The sequence below is a fragment of the Xiphophorus maculatus genome, chromosome 16 (genome assembly GCF_002775205.1).
Source record: "Xiphophorus maculatus strain JP 163 A chromosome 16, X_maculatus-5.0-male, whole genome shotgun sequence".
Taxonomy (NCBI): Eukaryota; Metazoa; Chordata; class Actinopteri; order Cyprinodontiformes; family Poeciliidae; genus Xiphophorus; species Xiphophorus maculatus.
The window spans coordinates 19,827,539-19,839,501 of record NC_036458.1 but is presented as its reverse complement, the minus strand read 5'-3'; the positions used below and the strand labels follow the sequence as shown (position 1 = coordinate 19,839,501).

Here is an 11,963-nt window from a genome sequence, read left to right as displayed (position 1 = left end):
ATGAAAATACAAACAGGTTTATTGAATGAAATTCCAAGAATTATGGTTCAACTAAGAACAGAAAAGCAGTGAAATGAGTCAAAAGCGTGCGGTTTGCTTCAGTACGGTTTGAACTTCCTCTGTGCCCTCATCAGAGCGATTCGCTGTTTATCCTCCTCAAACTTCCTCCTCAGCTCAGCGATATCTGGGAACGGATTAAAGGAGAAACGGCTCAACAACTCCTCCGCCTCAACGTGCTTCCTTAGTTCGGCGCCATTAAAATACGACCGACTCACGTTCTTTCTGCGTGTTCTTGTGCTGCCAGGTGTAGAAGTTCATCAGCTCCTTCCTCCTCTTCTTCCTCGCCTCCCTCTGCAGGGTCCTCTGGTTGGCGGCCTCGCTGTGGGGGCGGGCCTTGGCGCCCTTGTGACCTCTCGTGACCTTCACCCAGCCCTCCTCGTCCTCCTGCTGCTTCTCAGCCTCCTCCCTCTGCCGCTCTGCCTCCTGCGACAAAAACGAAGCGTCAGGTTTGAAGTCGCTCGGACGTCGATTGGAGGAGCTGTGCTGCTTTTACCTTTTCTTGCCGCTTGTCGTAGTCCTGCATGAACGAGTCGACCGTCTGCTGCAGTTTGTCGGGGTGGATGATGGACTTTGTGTAATGCTGTATCCATTCTGTCACGGGGGAGACGCGCCGATCAACATGCGAGTGTCACGTGTAACCAGAAATGCATCCCCACGTTTCACCACGGCAACAGTGAGCTGTTCTGGATGGGTAGTGTTACATTTTTTCCCGCTCATATATCACTTTGCAATTCTTCAATGCAGTTATGGTTTGCTGTGTTGCCTTTGTGGCTTGTGGGAAACTTTAAACAAAATTTCTTCTGGCTTTTGTTATTCTTCTAGCGACCTTATAAAAAAAAATCCACTTCTGCTACTACAAAATAAAACTCGCGTAGAGCTACAACCAACAGTTTTCTAGATATGAATCAAGTGCAACTGCGTTTACTACAAAAGCTAACAAATTTTAAACTACTTCTTTTTTCTATTTTCAGAACCTGAATCTGAAACTACGCCGTAAGTTCGCTCTGGGATCGTCTAGACTCGCTTGTGAACTTTCAGTGACTTCATTCACACAGATTAATAAGTTGGCACAAATTCATCTACAAAACAATCAGTAGCAAAAAAACCCTCCTTACCTTCGCTCACTCAATAATTCCAACATTTTGTTCTAATAAATTCACCACTATGACGGTTCAGAGGTCATTTGTCATCATTTCATTTTCTTGCACCCAAAGATTGGAACTAGAAAAAAAACCCCACTAAAGCTCAGTAAGCTAACTTCAATATTGACCTCTATAAACTCAGTAAAATCCATGATCAATGTACCTGCTATTAAAAACGGTTTACGTATGTCTTTGTGTTTAGTCAGTATGAAAACGGTTGAGATTCTATTTTTCTTTCTCTGTTTTGAGATATTCTTCTGTTTTCTGCTGCATGATGAAAATGACGATTTGTTCTCAGTTTACCTGCTTAAATAAAGGATAACTGAAAAAAATAGAAATAAAATTTGAGAACAAAATGAATCTATAAATGAGGAAAGTGAAGAAATATGTGTGGCATAATTTAAAGCTGGCTGCTTTCAGAAGCCTGTTGTGGATATTACAGAAAAGCTCCTAAAATGACGATTTCTTGTTGCATTCCCAGTCAGAAACATTTCCGTTTTGGTTTCGCCCATCACATAAAACCTGTTGAAACTATTCAGCGTGTGTTTTGTAATGTGAAATGTGAAGGAGCGCTCACTCTGGACTCCAGTTTTCACTGGTTTCTGCTCTGTGCTGACCACCAAAGATTCATCATGCGGATGGGATTTAGCTGCCGTTACGCTGGAGGAGCTTTCAAACACAACGTAGCCCACTTTGAAACCCTGGAAGACACGAATGGAGACACAATGAACTTGGCTGCTCTTAATATCAGGAGCTAAAGAGATGGGAAAAACTCTCAGCTCAGGCTGACCTGTTTGGCTGCTGGTCTGAAGATCTTGGGCAGTTTGGGTCCAGACTCCTGAGAGGAACCCGGGACATCCCTCAGCTCTACTGAAGCAACAACTCCGAACTTTGAGAATAAGTCTTGGGTGACACTCTAAAGAACAAAAAAAAAGGGGGGGGGGAGGGAAAATGTCAGCCTTTCTGGTTATATATAAAACACTCGGCCTGTTTTTGCTCCAGACTAAATGCTGGGAGCTGGAATGCCTCACCTGTGAGCAGTATGGAGGGATGTTGAGCACAAATAAAGTCCGATCCAGCGGCCTGCAGGAAGTCTTCTCTGCTCGGACTTTGTGCTCCTTCACGTACAGAGAATGTCGCGCTGCGCTGTCGGGGCTGAACTGTAAGGGCAGAACTGCAGAGAGACGGGAGGAGAACCCAAACATCAGCAACCGGAAGCACTTACTCCCATCAAACCGGTCCGTAAACACTGACTCAAACAACAAGACACGAATTGGTTAAAGAATGCATCTAGATACTGTAATTCTGGACTCGATAAATGGGAATAAATTAACGATAGATACCCGCAAATCCTTCAGGAGTAACACACGCCTGTTTTGTAGCATGTTTCTTCTTAGACGGCGCCATGTTGTGTGACCTTTCAACCGGAAGCGCATCAACGTTCGCCTTGAACTGTTTTTTTTTTTTTTTTTTTTTTTGTTTTGTTTTGTTTAACTTATTGTTAAATATATTAGGTGTTGTTTGTGCAGATATACTCAAACATTAACAGCTATATTTTGTGACATTAAGACTCTCGTAAGTTTAATAGTAACAAATTTTATACCATTTGAAATCTTGTATATTTCCTTTAAATAGTGCCACATTTCTAGGGGAAATGTATTCAGTGAGTTGAGTACATGATGGTAACTCTTTGTTACCATTAACATTTTTTCCTTCACCTCTGCTGCTCTCTCACTAAAGCTCGGTATGCTAACTTCCATATTGACCTTTATCTACTCAGATAAAGATTTTGCCCGAAGGCAAAATTTGGCCCGCCGTAGCTTTTTATTTGGCCCTCTAAACTCCAAATTACATCAGTAAGTCCCTCCAGTTTTTCACAAATCCACAGAAAATCAACAAATCCCCATATTTTTTCTGATTTCACCTACATTTGTTTCCTCAAAATTGGCCAAAAACTGGGGTTAAGTGCCTGCTGCCTCAGCCTCAGTAGATGTCCAAAAAAAAAGTCACATTTAACATCATGTATTAGTGCAAATATTGCAAAAATTCCGTACAAATATTTCTAAATTATCACAACAAACTCCGTGACTTTGATTGCCAAAAAAATAAACACAAAAACAACCACAAAGTCCTGGATGGACTGATCAGTGTGAAAAGATGTTCAATATAATTTCATTTTAAGAAATGAACCGACTGCTGAAAAAAGCTATTTATTGATATTTTACCAATTTAATGGGTCTCATCAATATGTTCTGGAGCAACCGACCCTTTAAGAACATTCAGATTTTTGACGTGGCCTAAAATGAAAACGTGTTTGACACCGCTGCCCTCGTCAGATTCTCACTGCCAGGAAACTCCTTCTTTTATTGACTCTTGTTTGGCGGTGCTAATTGGAGATGATTAAAGTTTGAAGAAATGAGACATGCTGGTAATTTGAGTCCATGTTTCGTAACTGACTGATGCTAAGTGGGGTTGCACAGTTGGAAGAACCGTCGAAATGCAGTAAGGAGTTCTTCTAGGATGTTTTTTTTTACCTCACGGTTCTCTCTGGGCACTCCAGCTTCCTTCTTCAGTCCAAAAGCATGATTGCTGGGCTAATTGGGCTCTAAATTGTCCTGAAAAAGTTCAAATAGCACTCTTCAATGTTGTAAGTTGTTAAAACCATGGATGTGATACGATGACATCACATAATTCAGCTTTTGTTGCTTTATGCTTCATGTGTCAAACTCGAGGCCCGGGGGCCAAATTTGGCCCTCCGTAGCTTTTTATGTGGCCCATCTAGACTCCAAATTACATCAACAAGTCCCTCCACTTTTATCTGAAATTTTATTTTATTTTTTTCAGGTATTACTGCAATTTTTTTTCTCAAACATGGCCAGAAGCATTTTAAGTGACTGCTGCTGCCCTTTTTGTAAAGTCGCAGTCTGCGATCGATACGCCGATTAACAAAAAGTCACGTCTAAGGCCATACAATATCATTAAAAAATCCTTACAAATATTTCTGAATTAACACCACAAAATCTGTGATTTTGATTAAAAATAAGAAACAAAAACAATTCTGGGTGGACTGAAAAGGTGTTCAATTATTTCATTTTAAGGAACACTTATTGAAGGCGGAAACCAACAGATATTTATTGATATTTTAACAGTTTAATGGGTTTAGAGGGCACAGAAACGCTTGTATTTCCTGCGGAGGATGAGAAGAGCACACCTGCCCCCGCCCATCCTCAAGAGGTTCTACAGAAGCACCATAGAGAGCATTCTGACCAGCTGCCTCTCTGTGTGGTGTGGAGGCTGCAGCGCCTCCGACTGGAAGAACGTGAGGAGAGTGGTGCGGACAGCAGAGAGGATCATCGGGGCCCCCCTTCCCTCCATTCAGGACATTTCATCCCAGCGCTGCGTGTCCCGAGGCCGAAACATCGTCAGTGACCCCTCAAACCCCCACCATGGACTGTTCTCCCTGCTGCCCTCTGGAAAGAGGTTCCGCAGCATCCGGTGCAGGTCCACCAGGTTCCGAAACAGCTTTTTCCCACTTGCCATCAGACTGCTGAACTCTTAACTGGACTGCACTCAAAATCTGGTCTCCATTTTATACCTTGCACATGTACAGAGCTAAATAACTTCCTTTTTACTGTCAGTCCTGCACTTTATATTTTATATTTATATTCATATTTCATACTGTATTTTATTTTATTCTGGAGTAACCTCACAACATTGGAAGCTCAAAACACTGTCCTGAGCCGTATGCAACGACATTTCGTTCTGTATACACACTGTGCATGCAAAATGACAATAAAGTCAGTCTAAGTCTAAGTTCTATCAATAGATTCTGGCACAACCGGCCCTTTAAGAACATTGCGACTTTTAATACGGCCCAAAATGAAAATAAGTTTGATTCATGTGTGTTTGAGGACATTTGTGGGAAGTGTTCCTGGCGCACTGCATACATCTTTGTGGCATCTGGTTAAAGGTGTAAAGACATTAAAAATCATAAGTGCACAGTATTAGAATATTACTACTCAACTGTAACCTCTTTCCATGTTTTTAGAAGATTTTCATGCCTTTTTTTGTGATCAAATCGACAGAGAAAAAAAAAGAAGTTACCCTTCAGACTAGATCTACAAAGCTAAATATTTAATGGAAACATTTCACAAACGGATACAACCCCAACTGACAGAGCAACCTAAAAGTCATTTACAGTCGTTTGATAAACAGAACGTAACGTGTACTACCACAAATTATGTTTAATTCTGTTCCAAAACCTAAACAGGCATGACAAAAACTTGTTACAAACAGCACTGAATTCCACACAAACTGGAAATCCAATGGAAACATGGTACTGGTTACTTCCTGCTTCCGCGTTACATGTAGCAATTATGTTTTTACAAGCAGAACTGTTAGATGGATTCAATAGGTCCCAAAGTGGGGAGGGAGAGGGACTGCTAAAGAAACCAGAAATATCCTGTAATGGATAGATCCAACTGTGACGGACGTCCTAATAACTAAACACACTCAGTATGCGTGCGTTTCTTTAAATGGTGTTGATTCTTTAAAATAACTTCGGTTAGCAATTATTCTCTTTTGGAAACTGCAGATTACTGCAGAGTAGAAGAAAAATAATAATAAATCGATTTCATAAAAGAACGCACTCCCTCTTTATGCCGACTCACTATATCGAAGCTTCTTCATCTGGTCCAGGTAACATCTGATTGCACAAAACCAAAAACAGAAGAAGATGCTGATCATCCGTTTATTCCCCCCTTGTTCCGAGTACTCAATGAAATGAAATGTGTAAAAACCAGTTTCATCAGAGACTGCGGGCTGCCTGTATCTTGCTGCTTCTATATCTTGATGCGGAAGGCGGTGGTCTGTGAGCTGGGGGCCTCGGTGGTGGAGGTGGACTGTGTGGTGGACTTGAACAGAGCTTTGAGAATGGTCTGGGGGTCCACTTCGGCCGTGGGCTGAGAGGAGGCGCGCTGGCCGCTGGGACGGGACAGAGAGGGAGGCAGGCCGTCTTTCTTCGTGCCGCCACCGCCGCTGCTGCCAGCGCCTGGGGTGTCGCTGAGTCTCCTGTAGGACAAAAAAGAAAGAAAACAGACCCGTCTCTTTGTCTTCGTCCGCCTGCACAGCTATTTACATCGACTTGTTGATTGTTTTCAGCTGGAGCACCACATTCACATTTAATTCTAGAGAAAACTTAGGAACTAGTTTATGAATTTTGTGATACACAACAGTTTCCCAATTTTAAATCTGAATGGTTTGGCTTGTCTTTTGATTTCGCTTCATTTACTCGGACACCCTGAAATAAAAATGAATGGCTGTGTTAAGAAGCCCTTAGTTGGTTGAGCAAATGATCTCTAGGAAGGTCTCAAATGTAAAAATAAGCAATAAATCAATGAATCACATTATAAGTTAATACGAGCTCAATAATGATTTATTGTTTTGCTGTTTTCTCTTCTTCTACAAACAACTGGATGAAAAGAGTCTTCAATCTGGTCCATTAGTTTAACTAGCCTCTTTGTGGTTTACAGATAATTCATAATTTATTTTACTTGTTGTTGTTTTTATTTATTTGGATATTTAAAACGCCTTCCAATTCTGGTGTTAAAAGTTGATTAGAATTTAAAGTTTATTGATCTTTGAAATAGTGTTTATGCATTATTATGCCATTGCCATTATATTACTTGAAAATGTTCCTCAAAACAACAATATCATTTATTGCAATAACTTCTGGGGCAATTTATCGTCCAGCAAAGTATGTCGGTGCGACAGACCTGATCGTCCTTCCATTTAAAGGTTATACATCACTTTAAGAGGATCTCAAAGACTAATGTTAACTTCAGATAAAATGGACCTCATGAAAACATTAAACTACTGACTGAATGCAGAAGAAGATGAGTTCTAGTAAAGTGGATGACTCACAGTAGGATCGGCTGATCGGAGGTGATGACGGTTCCTTGAATATGAAGGTTGCACTTCATGGGCTGGCCTGGCAGAGGACAACAAACAAACAATACTCAGCCAAAATATCCCGGCTGCAGTAGTTCTAGAACCAACGGGTTTCAGAACCCGTGGCGTTTCTATTACACTCACCATCCAAGCAGCGAGTGTTGTACCTCCTGTATGCGCTGACGGCGTCCTCTTTACGGACAAACACCACCTCGGCCACGCCCACCTTTACCAGGCGCGCTCGCTTCAAAGCGCCGCACACGCAGAACAGTTCCTTTTTTGGACAAACAAGCAGCAGAGCCGCGTTCCGATTTAGACACTGAGCACGTTAAAGGACAACAAACAGAAGAGAGTGAAGTGAAAAACAAACAGAGGGATGGACTCACCATTATGTCCTCCTCGCTAACCCGCGGATGAAGGTTGCTCACCGTTATTTTAGTCCCCTCCAACGGGCTGAATGCAGGCTAAAAAGACAGAGAAAACTGTTTACAACTTACCTACTCCCCAAGTTTACCGCTTTACAGTCATGCGGTTTTGCGACCATAACAGAGTTGTAGAGAGAGAAAGAGTTTTATCAAACTGCAAGTTGAATTAAGAATCGCAGCATCGTCCTTCCTCCCTCTGTTGTTGTTTGTACACAAAATAAGCGGCAGCCACCACTCTCAAAAGATAACACTGTTAAAGAACTACAGTAAGCAGGATGTCCATTAAACACTGGACTGCAAAGGGTTGTGAAGAAAAAGAAAATTCTATTAAGATTAAAATCTGCATGTGCAGCACTCAAGGAATGATTTCACTGTAACAAGATATTTAATCAATCGGGATAATTCAATAACTTTTGAATAAATGTCTAGGGTTTTTTTCTTCCTCATCCATGGATATTAAAACAATAAGTTATATGGGACGCTTCTTAGGGAGATGTAAAATAAAAACCGCCTGTTACCATGGTAATATAGCTAGACTTGCAGGGATCCACTTTGTTACAGAGGAAACAGATTTTTCACTCAAAGTTGTGGCCAACTCACAAAAAAAAAAAATTAAAAAAAATTAAAAATTGGCCTCAAAAATTGTTTTTTTTTTTTCTTTTAATGTTTGTTGCAACTTAGTCATTATACATATATTTTTATCCCCCAAAGGAAACTTAAATCAGACACCATATTAGTAAAGTGAAGACAAGTCAGAGGAGGATGACGATGTGACAAGAGAACAGTCATGTGGACGCCAGCTGCAGCTGGTACCTGTGGAGGAGTTGGTGCTGCCGTGCTGGTCTCCGCTGCGCTCTGCTGCAGAGTCCTGGACACGGGCTGCAACGCTGCAGCAGAGGAACGAGCGGCCGCCGTGCTGGTGTTGGGCCGGGTGGGGGCCACGGGGACTGGGGGCCGCGGGGCCGTGTAGGCATCATTTTTAACCACCTTAGTGATCGGGGCAGTTATGGAGAACATGGACCCTGCAGTGCCAGTCTGTATGAAGAGGTTTTTATGATTATTGTTTCTGTGGGGACCAGGTGAAATATCAAAACGCTTCATCGAAAAGTTTAAGGAACTGTAAGACCGTCTCACCCGGGACTGCAGCATGCTGTTGGCGGTCGTTATCTTTATTTGTTTGCTGGCGATGCTGTCGAGGGCACTTACGGCAGGCTGAGAGGAACAGATTTATTCATTGAGCAGCACATTTTACAGCCGTAACCAACGCTGAAGATAAATAATACCTTGTATTATTGAAAATGAAAACAGATGTACCTGCGTCATCGCACGGATTCCCCCCAAGGTCCCAGCTGGACGTTGCTGAAAAGCGAGTCGGTAATCGTTAAAAGAGCTTGATCGTGCACTTTTAGGATTCGTCAAAACAAGAAAAAAAAAAATAATAACTTTCTGCACCCTCACCTGGATGGTCTTAGTTATTTTTAGAGGAGGCTCCGCAGCTGTTTGCGTCTGTGCTCCTCCGATGCTCCTCTTGAGGCTCAGCCTGTCGCGGGCGTCCATTACTCGAACGCTATTGCTCAACTGCGGTGTCGTGCTGACTTGGGGAATCAGTCCTTGTATGGTAGTTGTGAACTGCCTGGCGTTTGCGAGGGTGTTGCCGGTTTGGATTTGGATCTGAGGTACGGCGGTCTTGCTTTGCAGCTGTTGCGTGATCGCCGCCTTTAGTGTGGTCTGCGCAAAGGAGCCGAACTGACTCTGGCTCTGCCCCTGCTTGCGCGAGTTGATCATCTGCCGGGCGTCCTGCACGCCTCCCGCCGCTGCACCGCCCCTGCCGCGGATTTTGAACCGAGCGTCTTTCTGGACCAGCTTCTCTCTGGCGTCCTTCACTTGAAAACCTGGGCGGAGATGGAAATCTTAAATCTTCAGCTGTTCGCCTCGTTGTTTAGACTTGGAGGCATAACCCCTTGGATAACCCCTTACCTGTTCCTGTTCCTCCTCCTCCTCCTCCTCCAACTCCTCCTCCTCCTCCTAGGCGTTGCCTTGCATCGTTCTGCCCGATTTTTTGCCTGGCATCGAAGTTTTTTCCATCTCCCGTCCCAAGGCGTCCGAACACGGGCCTAATGGACACAAACATTATGTCAATCCAACAGAAAAACTATCAGCCGGACAGAAAAACAAAGAGACCCACTGACTGACAAAGGGGTGGTTGGGACAATTTAATAATCAGAAATAAAGAAAAGAAAACTAAACCATGTGGGATAGATGGAATTGACATCGACTCACTGATTGGCAATAGAATTGCGATTATATATTTTCCTGGTTTTTTGCAGTCTTGACTTTACATATTTTTATAAAACAGACAAAAAGACAAATAAATGAAAGGTCTGGATCAACTCATAAAGCACGCTTAAGTTCATAAGTTGTGATTTTATTCACGTGGTCAATCACATAAAGAATAAAATCTGGAAATGCAAATATTGCTCTACACCAATCGCTTATCCAGACAGGAAAAAATACTTTTAATTCAAGATTTTTTTCCAGACCTTATCACGCCACTAAAGTTTTAGATTTTCTTATCAAAATTTGTCACTTTAATTTAATTGCTCTTGTCCAAATAGATGCTCTCTACTTTGTTTCTGTAGGAAGTGTGAATGTTGAATGCATGTACATTTCTAAAACTGCAAAAATAAAAAGTTTTTTTTTTTTTAATATTTTTTAAATATAGTGTAATTTCATTGTACTTAAGTTAACCTTCTAAAACAGCGCTAGAAACGTACATTCACACTGCTCGTCTTCTGTAATGTTTGGATGTAATTTAAGTTTGATCCTTTTTAAATTAACAGTGTACAGTTGTTACGTTGTAGAAAGCGATTAAGGTTGATATAGTTTGTATACAAACAGAGCAGAACCTGCAGGAGCCACATTTCTTCAAATGGTAGAATAATCACAATTCGACGTAAAGACTAAATATTAGCAGAGCTAACCGAAAGGAGAGAAGATAAAAGCAGAACGCGAAGTAAACGTGACGCAATAATGCGCTAGTGGGCTTTTATTGCACTCACCAATAGATTTAGGCGTTACACGTTGGATTACGTCGTGTTTTCTCAAACTTAAACGCTTAATTTCTATAGGCCTCCTGCTAGCGGTTGCTACTTAGCTTAGCGTTTAGCATACCGTAGTTGCCACACGTAACAGCTAGCGAACTGCAGCTTTATTTTAACGGTATTCTTTCACATTTGCACCAAAAGGCTTCACAAATCCTCCATTAATAGAATTTAGAGTTCAACTGCATTTTACGTACCGATTAGGTGGAGGTTTTTGGTTAATACGGCGCCGCCGTATAACTTCATCCAAAGAGACGTCAGCCATTTTCTCATACACGAATACCTCTGAGCGTGCGCGTCACAGAAGCTTTTGACAATCTTTATGGACACCGCTTTAGACCAAAAAGGACGAAAATGAGTGTCCGTGGACTGAATAAATTCTTGTTTAGACTTGGCAGTTTTATTCCTTTTACCATCATGGACTTTAACATTAAGGATACCGTACCATGAATTGTTAAAATTGACCGTTTTACTATTTTATAATCTGTTATTAGTTACTCTTGACGACATCCAAAAGAATTCGGATTACCCATAAGGCTTTGCGTCCCTTTTTTGATAAATATATACGTGTTTTAGGCAAATAGATTATTTTATGTTTATCAGAGTACATTGTTTTTAAATAATATTACTTCGCCTATTGTAAAATATTCGTGCAAACATAGTTGCTCTCCAGTCGGTCGCCTTCATTCCGCACCCTGACTGAGAACGCCATGGCAAGATGTCTAGAGCTGCTAATCGACATTCTATTAGTTATGCCTTAAACTGATGAGTAAGGAAAATAACGATGCGGGGTGACGCCCGTATCCTCGTTCACAATACGAGAGGAATTTTTGAAAGGGCAAAGGTCTGCCTGTTTAGGTGACTCGCCTACTTTGCGAGATGCCTTGCGGGACCAGGACCTTCCCCGACACCAAATGCATGTGAAAAACAAAACATTAAGAAGGAAAAATTACAGATTTTATGGATACATTAATCATGGCAACTCTTATTTTGCTAGAAAGATAAGTCCGATAATACAGCTGGGCATCAGGACCCAGAAGCCGCACCAGTAGCTGTCAGCTGTTGTTAGACATTTCAAATAACCTATATTACTTTAAGTTTGATGACAAATTTAGTTATCTGATTTCAAAGGGGGAAATGAACACATAAAAGCTATAGAACAATATGACTGTATTTTTTACATTAATTTTGTAATAACTATAAAAGGATTTGCATTTTTTAGTTATATAATTTCAATGGAAAAACCCCACAAATTATTCAAACAGTCCGTCTTACTTTCCCCTGGG

At 41.6% G+C, this 11,963-nt stretch overlaps 2 protein-coding genes and 1 non-coding gene across 3 annotated transcripts; 1 reads left to right on the top strand and 2 right to left on the bottom strand.

The window, feature by feature from the left end:
- Position 1: 1 nt before the first annotated feature.
- On the bottom strand, positions 2-2,629 carry rrp7a (ribosomal RNA processing 7 homolog A). The gene is made up of 7 exons (XM_005810897.3): positions 2,546-2,629; positions 2,234-2,376; positions 1,993-2,118; positions 1,780-1,903; positions 554-651; positions 276-483; positions 2-184 (listed from the first exon to the last, which is right to left on the bottom strand). The coding sequence occupies exons 1-7, from the start codon at positions 2,607-2,609 to the stop codon at positions 99-101; spliced, it is 849 nt and encodes a 282-aa protein (XP_005810954.1). The 5' UTR covers positions 2,610-2,629; the 3' UTR covers positions 2-98.
- A 2,686-nt stretch (positions 2,630-5,315) lies between these two features.
- poldip3 (DNA polymerase delta interacting protein 3) lies at positions 5,316-10,978 on the bottom strand. The gene is made up of 10 exons (XM_005810911.2): positions 10,875-10,978; positions 9,554-9,690; positions 9,035-9,468; positions 8,891-8,935; positions 8,711-8,788; positions 8,390-8,611; positions 7,538-7,615; positions 7,296-7,425; positions 7,125-7,191; positions 5,316-6,272 (listed from the first exon to the last, which is right to left on the bottom strand). The coding sequence occupies exons 1-10, from the start codon at positions 10,940-10,942 to the stop codon at positions 6,044-6,046; spliced, it is 1,488 nt and encodes a 495-aa protein (XP_005810968.1). The 5' UTR covers positions 10,943-10,978; the 3' UTR covers positions 5,316-6,043.
- A 451-nt stretch (positions 10,979-11,429) lies between these two features.
- On the top strand, positions 11,430-11,583 carry LOC111611752. The gene has a single exon (XR_002754207.1). It is a non-coding gene; the product is annotated as a U12 minor spliceosomal RNA (small nuclear RNA).
- The last annotated feature ends 380 nt before the right edge of the window (positions 11,584-11,963 follow it).